At 55.5% G+C, this 16,734-nt stretch overlaps 2 protein-coding genes across 2 annotated transcripts in view; both read right to left on the reverse strand.

Annotated features, from left to right (window-relative positions):
* The window catches only part of ESPNL (espin like), a 30,396-nt gene extending 15,450 nt beyond the window's left edge, over positions 1–14,946 (reverse strand). Inside the window, exons 1-4 of the mRNA XM_010357971.2 lie at positions 13,755–14,946; positions 12,335–12,525; positions 9,608–9,794; positions 5,931–6,113 (exon numbers count right to left, since the gene is read on the reverse strand). Coding sequence (XP_010356273.2) covers positions 5,931–6,113; positions 9,608–9,794; positions 12,335–12,525; positions 13,755–14,048 — 855 coding nt within the window. The 5' untranslated portion in view covers positions 14,049–14,946. The remainder of the gene's footprint in view (positions 1–5,930; positions 6,114–9,607; positions 9,795–12,334; positions 12,526–13,754) is intronic.
* An 80-nt stretch (positions 14,947–15,026) lies between these two features.
* Positions 15,027–16,734, reverse strand: part of SCLY (selenocysteine lyase) — a 40,076-nt gene continuing 38,368 nt past the window's right edge. Inside the window, 1 exon segment of the mRNA XM_010357968.2 lies at positions 15,027–16,162. Within this exon segment, the coding sequence (XP_010356270.2) occupies positions 16,009–16,162 (154 nt within the window). The 3' untranslated portion in view covers positions 15,027–16,008.

A 16,734-nucleotide genomic window follows, 5' to 3' on the forward strand; every position in this document is an offset into this window, starting at 1 on the left:
GCTGCTCACCACCTCTGCCAGCCACACTGCTTGCTCCTACCCAGCCAACCCGGGGCCAGGGCCCTCCTGTCTCCTTGTACCTGATGGGCTCTTGTGAGGGGAATGGGGAGGAAGAGGGGAGGGAAGGAGCTGGGGAGGGAGTCCACAGGACTGGAAGGCTGGAGGACATCTGCGCCTGTGAAGGATTCAGATGGGAGAGGGGCAGGGGACCTCAATAATGAATTCTGTACTTTATTCTGTATGCATTTATTCTATAAATATTTCTGTGTCTCTTTGGTGGTACTAGGGAAACACAAAAATGAACTTGAGCAAGGCGAATGCTGTGTTCATAAAACTGTGCCTTTGACGCAAACGTATGTCTGAGATAGACCAGCTGGGCCTCAGCATCTTTGGGTGACACTGAATTGAACTAAGTAAGAAGCTGTGAGACCCTTGGCCGGGCGCGGTGGCTCACGCTTGTAATCCCAGCACTTGAGGCCAAGGCGGGTGGATCACCTGAGGTCAGGAGTTCCAGACCAGCCTGACCAACATAGTGAAACCCTGTTTCTACTAAATACAAAAAATTAGCCAAGTGTGGTGGCAGGCGCCTCTATTCCCAGCTAGTCAGGAGGCTGAGGCAGGAGAATTGCTTGAAGCCGGGAGGCGGAAGTTGCAGTGAGCCAAGATGGCACCACTGCACTCCAGCCTGGGCAACAAGAGTGAAACTCCATCTCAAAAAAGTTGTGAGACCCCAAAGGAAATTTCAGCTCCTCTCTGGACTGCAGGTGACTCACCTATAAAAGGTGCAATTAGTGTTCATTCTCTACAGATAAATGCAGGTTCAGCATGCATGTGGAGCGGCAGGTGTGCCCACCGTGAGTAAACACAACGTGATGCTGTTGTGCGTGGCAGGGGGCCTGGTAGCGAAGTCCAGTGGCCTTGAGCTCATCTGGCTCTGTGACTTGCTGGTCAGAGAACTTGGCCAGCTAACTGGGCCTGTCTGTAAAGTAGGGACAGCTGCACTGATCTATGGCCGACACCACCAGCCTTCCTCGCCCCTGGCCCCTACCGACACCCAGCTGTGCAGTTAGCAGGTCAGCTCGAGACCTCAAGGGTAAGTGCTCGTCCTGGGGGAATTCTTCTCTGGAGGGCTTCCCTTCCCCTCCTTCCTCTGCCCTGAGTTCCATGGCTTCCAAGGTGGCCACAGCCTGAAGAGACCACAGCACCACCAGAGGAAGGTGGACACGAAGATGGAAAGAGCCCTGCGTCCTGGAAGCCCTGCAGATCCACAAGACCTGCTCCAGAACCACAGAGCTACAGGGCTTGTCACTGCCTGAGGATAATGACCTTGTGCCTCTAAGCTGTGGACTTGGGTGTCTGCTTGTGCACTGCCTGCCTTCCTGGGTGCCGCACTGCCCTCCAGAGAGTAAGCAGCTCAGGCCGGGGGCCGCCGGCTCTGGCACAAATATGCAACCCTGGTTGTGGTATGAAAGCTGCCACCCATAGGATGGCTGGTTGCACACGAGGCTTTATTTGTGGACACTTTTAACTTCAGATGAGTTTCATGTGTCATGAGATGTGATTCTTTTGCTTTTTCCCCATTTAAAAAGGGGAGAACTATTTTGAGCTTGTGGGGCCACACAAAATCAGGTGTGCGCACACCCCTTCCCGGGGGCCTGCCGGGAGGCTTGAACCAGATAACGCCTAAAGGCTCTTGGAGGACCAGAAGGGCTGAACCAGTGGCTGGTGTGGCTGAGGAAGCAGGAAGCATTTGTCAGATGTGCAAGGAGGCTGGGGCTAGGGAGGCTGGGGCCGGTTGCTGAAGCCAGTCCCTGGGAGAGGCACTGCTCCCGGAGGCTCTGGGCTGGGGGAATGGCAAAAGTCTGCCAGGACGCGGTGGGTGTGTGGGTGGGTGGAGGCAGAGCGTCCCCACGGAGCTGTTGCTGGGAAGAGGAGGCCAGGATGCGGAGGAGGGGAGTTACGGGGTCTGCAAGAGTATGAGGGGTGTCACGGCAGAGGAAGGGGGACAGGTGTCAGACCTGGCCCCAGATAGTGCTGGGGAAAGAGGGCATAGCCCTGACAGGAACAGAGCCATGGGGAGGAGGAAGGGAACATCTCCCCCAGAGTAATGGACCCCATCGCCGCTGGGATTGTCAGCAGAGGGTGGGTGGTGACAGACGGAACTCTGTCCGGAAGTCTGTGCGGAGGCCACACCAGTGGAAAAGCAGGTAAGCAGATGGATCCACTACTCCAGGGAGGAGAGAACCAGGTGGGTCAAACCAACCCACTGCCCAAGGACATGAAACACGGATTCTCTGTAAAAGTCACCTGCCAACAGCCTCCGTAAGGTCACACAGAAGTCAGGGAGGAGTGATCCGGCCACACTCAGGGGAAAAGGAAAGCCTCAGGGGTAGGGGGGTAGTCGGGGAGCCCAGCACTCAGAACTGCCCTTGCCCTGAGCCTGGGCTGATGCCAGAAGAACACTGTCCTCCAGCAGCCTCAGGGGACCAGGGAGGCCAGGAACAGTGCGGGTTCTGCCAAGGGTGGGGGCTCTGGTTGACCACCTCCTGATGTAGGCCAAGGGCTCTACCCTCAGAGAAAACGGAAGCCAGATGCCAGTCAGGCCCCTGCTTCCTATCATGGAGGTGGTCCTGGGAACTTCCTGCCTGGAATGCAGGTTAAGGTGATCCTGAGCCCACATGTGCCCAGCAAAGGCAAATAAGATATTGCCAAGGCCTCCAGTTATGCCTACACTTCATTTTTCATGTTTAATGTCAGCATACGTCAACAAAAATAAAAAATACAAGGAAGTAAGATACCATGAATGAGAACCAGAAGACCCAGCCCACAAAGAAATAGAAATAAAGCTCTGAGAACTAACAGACAAAAACAACAGTGCCTACTCCTTTTAAATAAAGAAAAACCCAGGCAGCCAGATAACATCTCCTCAAAATGAGAGTAAAAATAAACCCCTAAACATTAGTAATCATATGACTGTAGATGGTCTAAATGCACCAACAGATAAAGACTATCAGGCTGATGAAAAAAACTAAATGTGACTGCATGTGGCTAACCAGAAGTACTGGCAAACATAAGGATTCAGAAGGCTGAAAGTAAAGTATGAATAAGCTTCACCATCAAATGAGTACAGAAAGAAAAGTCATGTGTATACATATATCAGATAAAACAGACTAGATGTGGGGTTCAAAATATACAAAACAAATGGTGACAGGATTATAGGGAAACACAGACAAATCCAGAATAATAGCCAGGAATGTTCACACACTTCTCTCGAGCCATTTGAAATCCAATAAACTAAAATGTATACCTATGGAGATCTGAAGAACACAATGATATAATGACATGTAGAGAAGAGCCTGCAAACTCTACAGTCTTTCCAAGAACACATGCAACATTGATCAAATTGACCATACACAGGGCAATAAAGTAACTTATCAAAAAATCAAAGGACTGAAATCACCAGAGTATATTTTCTGACCACAATGCAATTTGGACAGAAATTAATAACAAATAGCCGGAAAGAACACCTTCGTATTTGGAAATTAAGAAACATAATTCCAAGGAATCCCTAGGGCAAATAAGAATCAAAATGGGAATTAGAAAATATTTTTTAACTGAACAATTATCAAACAGTGGGATACAGCCAAAGCAGTACTTAGAGGAAAATTTATAGCCTTCGATAAATATATTAGAAAACAAAAAAGGTTGAAAAGCAAGTGAAGTAGGCACCCATCTCAGTAATTTAGGAAAGAAAGTAATGACAAAGATAAATGCAGAAATTAATGAAATAAAAAAATACATTGGAGACAATTAAATGCTTTTTGGAGGACCCTGAACAAGTTAAAACCTGACTGTTTGAAAAACTAGTGACTAATATCTAGTGAGGCTGATTGAGACAAAAAAAGAAAGAAGAAAATAACCAACATAAGGAATTAAAAGTGGGGACCTTACTATGTACAGACAATAAAGGATCATCAGGATATCAAAAATAACTTTATGCTAATACACTTAATAACTTAGATAAAATTGATTCCTAGAACATTTCTAGGAAATAAATCCTAGAAAAATATAATTTGATGAAACCAACACATAAGAAATAGAAAGCCCTAGTAGTTCTATAATTAAACAAATTGAATTAGTAATTAAAAACCTTCCCTCAAAGAAACAGCCAGATCCACAGGATTTCACTAGTGAATTCCACAAAATCTTCAAATAAAAAAATAAGTCTAATGTAACCAAAATGTCTCAAAAAATAGGAAAAGAGGAAACATTCCCTAATTCATAGCATATTTTGATACCAAAATATAACAAGGATAAAACAAAAAAAGGACATTCCATGCCAATTTTACTCAAGAATATAAGGCCAAAAAATCCTAAACAAAATGTTAGCAAATTGAATTCAGCTATATTTAAAAGGAATAATATGTCATTGAATTTATTCCAGGAATGCAAGGTTGGTGTAACATTTTAAAGTAATCAGGGTAGATCCAGGTATTCTAATGCTGGGTATACATATCCAAAAGATTTGAAGGGTGGATCTCAGAGATATTTACACACCCATGTTCATAGTAGCATGATTCGCAACAGTCAAAGGGCAGAAAAACCCAAATGTCCATTAACAGATGAATAAAGAAAGAAAATGTGGTATATACTATATAATGGAATATTATTTAGCCATAAAAAAGGAAATTTTGGCATGTTACAACAGGGATGAACCTTGAGGACATTATGCTAAGTGAACTAAGCCAGAGACAAATGGATAAATACAGTAAAATTCCACTTATATGAGGTATCCTAAGTCATCAAGTTCATAAAAAACAAAAAGTAGAATGTTGGTTGCCAGGGGCTGGGAGAAAAGGGAGATGGAGAATTGCTGTTTGATGGCCATAGAGTCTCGGTTTTGCAAAATGACAAAGTTGTGGAGATTCTGCTGCACAACAATGTGAACAGACTTAATGCTGCTCAAGTGTATGCTTGAAAATGGTTAACATGGTAAATTTTATGTTACATATTTTTTAATCACAATTTAACAATTTAAAAAAATAATTAGTGTAATTTACACCATTCAAAGAAGAACTAGGCTGGGCACAGTGGCTCATGCCTGTAATCCCAGCACTTTTGGGAGGCCGAGGTGGGCAGATCATTTGAGATCAGGAGTTCGAGACCAGCCTGGCCAACAGGCTTGCAGACCCAGAATGTGATGGTCGGTTGCACTTCCACTTATAATCCCCCCAGACTAGCCTTGCAGAGGCCTGGAGTGCACTTCTGGGGATCCAGGAGACTTCATAGAGGTGAACAGACTCGACACCGCTCAGGACTGGATGGGGATGGGGAGAAGTAAACTGGGTGCATTCTCCTGAGATGGGGTCTCGCCTTTAGACGAGGTCAAGATCGGGTGGGCACCCGTGCAGGGCCAGAGGCTTATGGCTGCGCCCACCCTCAAAGGCTGGGTGTGGTTCTGATGTTGTTGAACATTTGAACACCATCTCTGCCTACGTGGGGTTTTTGGATGTCGTGTCCTCGAAGCTGGGCCATGTGAGCCCCCAAGATTTATCTGGGTAATAGCAAAGGGGCTGACATCACACCCCTGCCACAACTCTGCTCGAAGGCTGCTCACGGCAGAGGGTCCGTCCCCAAGGGCTGTTCTGAGAAGACTGTCACCAAGACCAAGCCCGGACCAGACACCAGGCAGTTTCTGCGCGAAGGGAGGGAGGATGGTATGCAGGACGAGAGCATAGAGCTTGGATCTTGCCACTTGACCCTGGGCTCTTGACCTTGCGCAAGTGACTTTGCAACTCTGAGCCTCAGTTTACCCATCTGCATAAGGGGAGTCATCATTCTTACAGGGTTGCCATGAGGGTCAGTGACACAGTGCTGGGCATGGCTGACACTCGTGACTGCTCACCCAGTCTCCCTCACACCCACCTTACCTCCATCTGTCCGTTCTCTGCTGCGTCGTGGAGGGGGGTCCCACCCCAGGAGTCTCTCAGGACTGGGGCACCCATCAGCAGGAGTCGGTCTAGAATGGGCGTGTGCCCGCCTCGGGCTGCAAAGTGCAGGGCTGTGGCCCCCTCATTGTCCCGTGCCGTGAGTCCGATGTCGGTGAATGTGACCTGGGGAGAGGAGCAGTGGGAGCAGCCACCCTCCCAGGGAGGAGGCACACAGAGTGGGAGGGGCTCAGAGCAGAATTGAAAGTGGACTCTGGCTTTGCCTCTCAGGGCACAGGGCACAACCTCAGGAAACCCCGGACAGGGCTGGCTCAGCACGTGCGTCCCCGTCACCCTGGGGCAGCAGGACCTCTGGGATCCAGGTGGGGGTGAAGTGAGTGCGATAGCTTAATTTGGAGACACCATGGTCCTAAATCTGAAAGCAAACATCATGGCAAATGAAACACCTAGGGAACAGTAAAGAAGCATTTGCTATGAAGGAAAGAAGGAAAGAAGGGAGGGAGGGAGAGGCAGGGGAGGAAAGAACTTCATTTGGCCCGAGGGTGGCGCTGCCTTGCTGGGCATTTGCACTGAGCCCCTTTGCTGGTGCAGCGGGTCCTGTGGCCTCCCTCCAGGGCCTGGATTCGAGGTGGCCCTGATCTGCTGGCCCCCACTGCTGGCTGAGGCCAGCCCCGCCTCTGAGGCCTCATCTGTCTTCTGAAGGGCTCCCTGCTCTGGTCCACAGCACCAGCCAGGTGATAGTCCCCTACACTGACTCGCTGAAACCTGTGCAGCTGGGACAGCCATGGGGCCTGGGCTGGCCAGTGGGACGCGGGGGTCTTCTAGGACAGCCTGCCTTCCTGACAGAGAGGTGATAGGCGTGCTGGCTCCCTGCCTTCGCCCTCCTCCCTCCTTCCTGCCTTGAGTGTGCCCACTTTCCCCATCGGGGAGGCCGTGAGGACAGCAGAGCTGTCAGCAGCCCCTGCCACCTTTGGTGTGAGTGCCTCTTAGCACAGCCAGGGTGCTCCTGACTGATCAGAAGTGTCTGCTGGGCAAAGCACAATGAGCTGGAAACAGAGACAGGGACAGGGCTGCTGCGGGGCTCCTTCGCATCTGGAGTGGCCTTTCTGGCCCTGAGACCCCGATGCCTGTCCGCTTTCTCCCCAGGAAGGGCCGCTCATGCCTCAGCACGGTCCCACGGCTCAGCGGACCCCCTGCGGTGAGCTCTTGCCGCTCCGCCTGCTGTGTGCAGCCACCGCTCATCCCAGGGGCCAGGCATAGTTTGGGAGGCTGAGGTCTGGAATGAATGGGTCAGAACTGCTGCAGGAGCGAGGGGAGGACGGCCAGGGCGGGACCAGGTCAAGAGAGCTTCCTCTGTGGGAGGCTGCTCCAGCAGGAGGAGCTGGAGGGGCAGGCCCCAGGGTGGAGAGGGGCGCACACGCAGGCGAGGCACCAGGAGGGGTTGCAGTCTCCACGAAGGGAGGCTGGAGGCCAATTCAGGCGGCCTTGGGGCCAAAGTGGGGAGGCTGGCACCAGCCTGAGGACCTTGGGGCCACGGGGAGCAGGCCAGCACCATCCCGAGCGCCCGGGGGCACAGTGAGCAGGCGGGACCCGTCCCAAGGGCCTCAGGGCCACAGTGAGCAGTGGGTGCCATCCTAAGGGACCAGGCCCCCGTTCCTTCACTTGCCCAATGGTTCAGTAAACATCTCTCGAGCCTGACCGCGTGCCAGGTGCGGGGAACGCAGCAGGTGGCGAAGTCCTGCACCCACGGAGCTCCTGGCGCCTACACCCCGGCGGGTGGAAACCACCACCAAGGCCAGGAGTCAGACGTGCCGTGTGCCCGGTGCTGGTGCGCGGGGGAGGAAAGCAGGAGTGAGGATGGTCTGGGCAGGCAGCTCCCCTGGTAAACCAGCTGGTCAGGGAAGGCCCCAGGGGCACCTGGGCAGCTGTGTACTAGGCACAGGGTGCAGCGCATGCAAAGGCCCTGGGGGCAGAGCCAGCCTGGCCTGCTGGAGAAGGAGCTGGAGCTGAGTGGGTGGGAGCCGGGAGACAGGAGGCCTCAGGCAAGCGTGGGAGGTCTGGGGCAGGCAGCTCGCACTTCACCAGCAGCCACAGTGACCTTCTGATACACCAGTCAGATCCTGCTGCTCCTGGATCTGAGCCTTCCGTGGCTCCCCAGGACCCTCAGGAAAGAGCCCCAGTCCTCCCAGCACCTCTGTCTGCCTTTCCGGCCCACCCCCAGGCCCCACGGGCCAGGCTCTCCCCACCTCTGAATGAGGTGTGTCCCCCTAAGGAAGCTGCTTTGGGCCCTGCTCCTTGTTCAGCCGCCTCCTGTCCCTCCTGAGCTCTGCCCCCAAGTCCCCTCCTCAAAGAGGGCCTCCCCTACTCTTTTTTTTTTTTGAGATGGAGTCTCACTGTGTTGCCCAGGCTGGAGTGCAGTGGCGTGATCTCAGCTGAGAGCAACCTCTGCCTCCCAGGTTCAAGCGATTCTCCTGCCTCAGCCTCCTGAGTAGCTGGGACTACAGGCCCCACCTGCTCTGCTTTTCTGTTGTAGAGGCAGGAAGTCCCCAGCCCACCCTTGAAGATGGCACCTCCCCAGCCTCAGTCACTCTGCTCTGGGGTCTCAGGTCTTCCTTCCCCAAAGAGGCCAGAAGTGGGGAAAGGTGGGGACTGGCCCGGGGATCTCAGGCGGCAGGGCCTGAACAAGCGGCCGAGTGGCCCGAACTGGGCACTGCTGGTGTGGGCGCAGACAAAGCACATGGGCCACCACCAACTGTGAGAGCACACGGGAGGCCTACCTGGACTTCCGGGGAAAGAGGGACTAGGAGAGCCCCAGGGGAGCCGTGGCACGACCCCACAGGGCAGAGTGCACTGCAGGCAGTCAAAACTTCCCGGGCCCAGCCTGGCCGGGGAAAATCATGTTGTTGGTAGGAGTATTATTGTGGGAAAGACTATTTTTAGCATTGGAGTAGGTTTAGATTATGGATATGGTCTAGTCCATACGTATTTGAGATTGAAATCAGTAAGGCAAGGCCTACTGCTGCTTCGCAAGCAGCAAATACTAGTAGGGCAATAGGTATAATATTAGCTAAGGGGAAATGTATATTGAGTGCCATGAGGGTATTTATGATAAATAGTGAAAGTATTATTCCCTCTAGGCATAATAGGGATGATATTAGATGCGAGCGATAGATTAATATGCCTAGGAGTGAGATAATAAATGCTAATACAATATTTATGTAAATAATGGGCATTTGGTTAGTATGATTATCATAATTTAATGAGTCGAAATCATTTGTTTTACTTAAACTACTTACCAATTCGATTCATTCTAATCCCTTTTGAGTTCACTCATAGGCTAGGCTGAGGGTTAGAATAATAATTAGTATAATTGACGATTTGATTATTACGGGGAGGCTTGTTGTTTGTAGAGCTCATGGCAAGGGTAATAGCAGGGCGATTTCTAAGTCAAATAATAGGAAGGTAATAGCGACTAGAAAAAATTTTATGGAGAAGGGAATGCTGCAGGGTCTCGGGAGCCATGGACCAGCTCATTGGATGCCCCAACAGCCCTGCGTGTCCCCAGTTCCCTCTGGAGCCCCCATCCAGGCTCCAGACTCTGCTTGCTGCAGGACCCACACTCCCTGGATGTCCCCTTTCCACCTCTGGCACCTACTTACCAGCCAGACGACGAGGGAGTAGTGGCCGCGGGCGGCGGCAGCATGTAGGGCGCTCATGCCGTCGAGAGCACGAAGGTGCACATCAGCGCCACAGTCCTTCACCAGGAACTGGGCCAGGTGCAGGTGACCCTCCTGGCAGGCCAGGTAGAGTGGGGAGGCGCCACTGCGTGTCCGCCGGTTCACGCTGCTGCAGGGAAGGGAGGGTTTGGAGGCCCAGTCCCTGCCTATGGCTGAGCCCATCCCTCAGCTGCTTGGACTTCACTGCTGACCCCTGGCCCTGCTCGTGATGGCTGAGTTTCCCACGTGCTTTCCAGCTGCTGCTGTGGGGTTCCCTCCTCCAGGTTGCTCCCCCAGGTGGCTGTGCAACCCCACTCTCCTATCCTTCTGTCCTTTTCTGGGAACTCCTGGGTCCAGGTCAGAAACATGCATCTTCTTAGATCTGAGGGGTCACAGTCTTGGCTTCCAGGTTCTCAGTTGTCCCAGTGGAGGCCCGGGATTGACCCCGGCTCCCTTAGGGGTTTCCCTCTGCCCTGTGCCCTGTGCCAGGTGATGCTGGCTGCCTGGTAGCTGTGGCAGCCTGTGATGAGGTGAGGGTTGCACTGGCTGGGCTGGGGTCGCAGTGGCGGTGTGGAGGCAGGGCCAGTGTCACTGGGGAGGGTCAACTCTCCAGCTCATGCCTGCTTTCCCGCCAAGCCTGCTGACCACGCCACCCTGTCTCAGACCCTCCACTTCCAGGCCCTTCCCCTCTCAGGAGGGGAAGCTGGGTAATAATGAAGGGATCTCACGAGCACCCCCACACATGCTCCCCACTTCTGATGGATGAATCTGAGCAACTCGGGGTCCCCCCCAGAGGAGAGTCTAGTCACAGGCCTCAGCTGGCAGAGGGGAGACAGAGGCTGGGAGCTGATTTGTCCAGGGGCTTGCACCTGGGTTTAAACTCCCCTCCCCCTCACAAAGTCCCCGCCAGTACCAGCCCCCTAGCAGCCTCTCCTCTGCTCCTAGCAAGGGGGACACAGGACCTTGGTGGCTGTTCCCTGGCCTTGGACCACACAGGGATCGTCCCCTGCACCTGCTGAGCCTGAGGGTCCACTCACTCATGGAACGTGCCCCAAAGGGCTGCCAGTATGCCTTGGTGCCCTTCTCAGGGGAGGATCCGTGCTTTCACTGGACTCTGCCAGGCGTCCTTGACTGCATCCAGGGTTGGAACAGGCAGTGTCCAGTGCGGTGGCTGGGAGCAGGCCATGATGCAGCCAGTGGGTCGGGGGCCACTGGAGGGGCATGGTCTGGCCAGCAGCAGCCACCTCTCGGCTGCTGGTCAGTGCTAGGTGGGAACTAGGCTGGGGGTACAGGACCTTCCCATTTGTGTGTGTGAGTGTGTGTATGTGTGTGTGTACATATTAACATGAAGTCTCCTGGTTTTCTTCTTTTTGTTTTTTTTAGACAGGGTCTTGCTCTGTCACCCAGGCTGGAGTGCAGTGGCACAATCTCAGCTCACTGGAACCTCTGCCTCCCAGATTCAAGTGATCCTCCCACCTCAGCCTCCCGAGTATCTGGGACTACAGGCACTCACCACCATGCCTGGCTAATTTTTAAATACATTTTTTGTAGAGATAGTGGCTTTGCTATATTGCCCAGGCTGGTCTTGAACTCCTGGGCTCAAGCAATCCTCCCGCCCCAGCCTCCCAAAATGCTGGGATTACAGGCATGAGCCACTGCACTCAACCCAAGTCTCCCTGTTTTCAATGGTGGAAACTTCTTTAAAAGCCAGGTGGGTCTGAGAGAGACTGTGGCCAGCCAAGGCTGGGGGTGGTGTGGACGCTCTGGGAAAAAGCCACAGAAGCAACTCCCAAAGGCCTTTGCCAAGCGGTCCAGGATGGGAACACCCGGGAATGAGAACCGATTCCACAAGCAAGCTGTTGGGGCTTGTCCTGGAGCTAAGAGGATGTGGGGACTGAGGCCTCTGGGGCAGCAACAGGCAAATGAGATGCTCCCTCGAAAAGAGAAGAGCCGTGGTCGGAGGTAGGTGGGTCCCTGGGGGATGGGAAGGTTCACCCTCAGCCAAGACAGCAGGAGGCAGAGGGCCTGTTCCCATGACAACGGTGACCTTGGTAAGCAGGGCGAAGACTGGAGGAGCGTCCAGGTGGGGAGGGAAGCCCTGTGCCTCACAGGCTGTCCTGACCCTGCCCTTCCTCCTGAACCATCCACCAAGTCTGGCAGGGGCACAGGGCCCCGGAGACGGCGAGGCCAGCGCCTGGCTCTAGGGGTCCCAGCACAGGGACGGGGCAGTGCAGAGGCGGCTCCAGCCTCCGTGTCCCCAAGTCCACTAGAAAGTCCCTACTCCTGTCAGGTGAGGGGAGGGTGCCCTCACAGGTTGCCAGCTGCCCACGTTCCCAGCTGTTTTAGGTCCTGAGACGCCCCCAGGCGGGGCCAGAGCTGCCCTGGGCATCACAGCAGCATCTTGCTGTCCTCACTGCCCCCAGCCACTCTCCAAGCTGAAGCGCTGGCCTGTGTCCCCTTGGGCCCTGGCATGGCACCACCACTGCCTGGCCTGTGGGTAGAGGCCTCACTGCCCTTGACTCCTGCCAGCTCACCCCACAGTGACAGCATGCCCGCCTGCAGGATTCACCTCAAAGGCCACCAGCCTGTCCTCTTGGCCCTCCTCGGTGCAGCCTCCCCTTGGCCAGCTTGCCCCAGGCTGCCCCTCAGGCGGGACTCTGGGCTCCTTACCTGCCATGCGCAGTTGTCAGGAGCTTCAGGCAGGTCAGGTCCCCACTGACGGCGGCGTGGTGCAGCGGCAGGGCCCCCTCCCGGGTCTCCAGCGTGGTCGAGTGGCCCTCGTGGAGCAGCCACTCCACCAGCACTGGGTGTCCAAAACGGGCGGCCAGGTGCAGCGGGGAGACACCCGAGGCATCTTGGTCCTACCGAGGCCCAGGCAGGTCAGTGAGTGGGGGGTAGGCCGTGTGGCCAGAGCCAGCTGCTGGAGGAGCCCCAGGCGAGGGCTTACACTGCCTGCAACCCAGCAAAGGGGCTTCCACCTCCTTCCTCCTTCCCTCTGTTTCTGCCTGCAACATGGAGGGAGGTGCTCCCTGCTGGGACTGAGGTGAGAGGAGGGCCAGGACTCAGGTCCAGGTCTTGCGAGGCCAACTCTGGCAACCCTGCCCCCTCTTGGGCCCCTGTCCCCAGTGCGGAGAAGGCCCTTTCCCACTCAGCCGGGTGCCCACAGACACCTGCCCACTCTGCTCATGGTCAGAAAGGCTTCCCAGGACACTTGCCTCTGGCTGGTTCCCTGTCCCAGTGCCCTCCCACTGGCCACAGCGCCCCGGGGCCAGGGAGTGTTCCCACCACAGGTGCCAGGGGTCCAGCAGACGTAGGCCTTCTCCAAGGGCCCTGTGGTCAGAATGGATCCCCAGGCAGGCACAGCTCCCACCTGCTGCCCTTGAGCTTGGTGGAACAGGATGCTAGGCTGGCACTCTCAGGCACTCTGGTGAGCCAGGTGCTGGGGAACCTTCCCGCTCCCTAATCTCAGCAGGTCCCACCGGCCCCCACCCCAACCCTGACCTCTGGGCGGTGTTCTAAGGCCAGTCAGTCCTGCTCACCCTCAGTCCTGAAAGCTCCACAGGGCTGAGCAACAGCTCGAAGGCCCTCGCCTGCACAAAGGGGACGGGGCAGGCAGGAGAGGGGAGGGGGGCCCAGTAGAAATGCTCCGGACAAGACAGTCACCATCAGCAGCCCTCACTCCCGTCTCCCAGCTGGGTTCCCAGCTCTCAAGCCTGAGTTCGCACAGTGCTTCTGTAAGGATCCCTTTCTAGACCCTTTGGGAAGCGGGCCCTGTGGACGAGGCCTGATCAGAGACAAGGGGTCTTGACCTCTGGCAAGACCCCCACTGGTAACACCCAGCTTCCTGGCAGGGAAAGTGATAAGAAAATTTAGGAGGTGTTCTTGGCTCTCAAGCCTTTGTGCTCTGAGAAGCGTGGGGCAGAGACGGCGACCACTGACTGAGTCCCCAAGAGAAACAAAGAGCCCAGGGCCGTGGAGGCCGGGGTGGCCAGTGCTCTGAGCCTCCGTGGCTCACACCTCCCTGGCTCACACCTCCCTGGTTCCACCCCAGCCAGGTTTGTGGAGGCCAGGCTGCCCCGTCTCTGCTCACCTGCAGACTGCAGCCCCCCTCGCGGACCAGCCAGCACAGCTCGGCCAGGCTGCCTGTGGCGGCGGCGTCATGCGCTGGGGTGGCCCCATTGTGGGCCCGCTGGTTGCCGGGCAGCTGGGCCCGCTGCACCAAGAACTTGACACAGTCCAGGTGGCCAGCCCGGGTGGCGTGGTGAACCAGGCCGGCCCCCAGAGCATCGGTGATGCCTGGGCCCAGGGCACCAGCCTCCAGCAGCCGCTCCAGTGTTGCCACATCCCCATCCTTGGCGGCCACGAGTGCCCGCTGCTCCTCCATCCTCTGGCCCCGGCTCTCAGTGGTGACTCATGCATAGGCCGGGGCTTCTTGTTTCAGACGTGGATGAAGCTGCCGGCTCTGGTTACCTGATAAGCTGCCACAGGGCAGATGGGAGGCGTTGGGGCGGGGTGGGGGGGATACACCTTGGGGACCTGCCCAAGCCACTCCCACAGCGTGAGCGTGCCAGGTGCCTGGAGCTGGGAGGATGGAGTGCAGCACACAGGGAAAGGCCCACACTGGGCTAGGTCAGGGTTGGGCATGGCCCGCAGAGAAAGGAGGCTGGCCCTGAGGCTGCTCACATCTGTCCAGATGGCACAAACCCATCTCTTCAACTGTGGAGCGAGGGCTGAGGACACGCATCACTGAGCTTCTCACAGAAGCCCCGAGTAGCCTGGGAGATGGTCTCCCCGATTCTCACAGCAGGGCAGACCCCCAGCCGCCACCACAGTGCGCCTAAAGTAAAGGGTGCCCAGTAGGTCTACATGCTTGGCTGTGTTGGCACAGAGCTGACTGCTCCGCCTCTGGATCTGGCCCTCGGCCCTGGAGGCTATAAACCTCTGGGGACGCAGTGGCTCCACAGGGCCTGCGACGGGCCCAGGACCCTGACTTGGGTGTGTCCAGCCCCTGCCTCAGCCCCCTCTCCAACTACACTGACCGAGTCTCTGGGCTGCAGTCCAAAGAGCCCAAGTACATTTAACCCCTTTCCAGATTGTTCTGGACAATCCACAGTTCTTTAGGGAAGTCAGGACCACCACAGCCTCTTCCTGGCAGCAATGGGAAGCTGCAGATGGGGGACCCATTCCATTTGTAGGGGCTCCCGGAGACGCAGCCTCAAGCTGGATTTCTGGGCTAATGCATCATCACACAATGGTGACCTGGGGGCTGCTGCACCCCTGGTTTCCCCCATCCACAGGCTCCGTCAGATGCCTTTGTGCCCAAGCGCAGCACCCACTAGAGAAACCACAGGAGACCCAAGCTGGGCACTGAAATCTTTTGTTCGTTTAGTTTCTGGCAAGTGTTTCCTCAAAATCATTATGTAGTTCCTTGAATCATAAAACTACACATTAAAAGTGTTATTCCACTGAAAATGACTCCTATGCAAATATCGACATGGGATGTGTATCCAAATGCCACAGAGTATTTTGAGAAAAAAGTCCTTTGCAAATAAAATTAAGGTAAAAGCTGAGTCAGGGATGATCCAGTTCCCACCCCAGGAATGACCTGGAGCTGCACCAACTCAGTGAGGTTGGAGCTGAAACCCTGAGTTAATGATCAAAAGGGACAAGACGAGAAGGCCTGGGGACTGTGGATGGGGAAGCACGCAGCCCTGAGTACCAGTGGGCAGAGCAGGGTCAGGCTCGGGGAAGCAGGAGGGGTGGTGTGCGGTAGGCGCTGAGCAGAGCAGGCCTGGCTGAGGCTGGGGGCCACTGTGCACTGAGGCCAGGAGGAGCAGGGTGGTGGGGGCAGCTTTGGAAAGGGACTAAAAAGGGCCTGAGAAGAAACCACTTAGGAAAGGTGCATGTGCGAGACCATGATCAAAGCAAAAAAATCAAGTTTCCTATGTTCATGATAGCATTTGGCTGACAATGAGTTATGAAGACTTGGATTCTATCTTCCTGATAAAAACACCTTCCAGGAAAGGGCACTTGCAGCAGGCTTGCCCAGTTCCCAGTGGGGAGGGTGGATGAAGCTGGCGTTTCCACTTCACCACTGGAGGACGGCTCTGTGTGGGAGTTCCTATGTGGGCGCTCCTATGCGGCATCGGTGTCCTGGGCCCTGTGAGCTCTGCAGGGGTCCAGGGAAGGAAACTGGGGGTGCACACTTGCAGGCACTCCAGGACAGAATGCAGAGGGGGCATGAGACAGTTATCCTGGCACAGCCCTCAGGTGGGAACTGGAGGGACAATCCTGTGCCCTGCCATGGGCTTCCTAGAAGTGGGGCGGGGAGGGCGGCCCCGGCGCTAGGCCTGGTTCTCCAGCTGCGCCACGGCCTGCTTCAGGTCCTGCACGACGAGGTCCACTTCAGCCCTGGTGGTGCTGCGGCCCACGCTGAGACGGAGCGCGTTCCTGGCCACGTCAAAGGGGATGCCGTAGTTCAGCAGCACTGGGGACGGCCTGGGGAGGGCGACACCGGGTGGCAGCTGCTGCCAAGGGCACATGGAAGAGACAAGGGTCCCTTGCTCTGGACTACTCCCCCAGTGGGGCTCTGCCCACCCGGGTGCGTGCCTGCCCTGCCTGGTATCCGCCTCCTGCTGAACTCCTGGACCAAGCACACCCCTAAGACCACCCATATCAAGGTGCGGCTCAAAGTTGCCACCATTCTCCCTGTAGAGTTCTCTTGCATTTGGCACTCCCAGGTGACACTGCCCCCCTCTCGCACTGAGCTCTGGGGCCAAGGGCTCTCCTGTCCTTGAGGGGTCTGAGGTCCTGGAGAACACTGATGCTGACACAGACAGTACCTCACCCATGCGGCCCATCTAAGCCACTTGGTAACTTCACGGCACCTGGCATGGGGCTTTGCAGACACTAGGGACCCAGCCAGTATCTAGCCACGGAACAGATGACTGCGTGTGGGCGTCCGGAAGCAGGGCTGCTGGAGGCTCGAGGCATGGGCTCTGCCAAGGGGCCTGCCCTCATCACACCCAGACCCCTTTCCTCCCCTGCCCTCTCCTGCCCCTCCTGCAGCA

Source organism: Rhinopithecus roxellana, chromosome 14, assembly GCF_007565055.1.
Source record: "Rhinopithecus roxellana isolate Shanxi Qingling chromosome 14, ASM756505v1, whole genome shotgun sequence".
NCBI classification, from domain to species: domain Eukaryota; kingdom Metazoa; phylum Chordata; class Mammalia; order Primates; family Cercopithecidae; genus Rhinopithecus; species Rhinopithecus roxellana.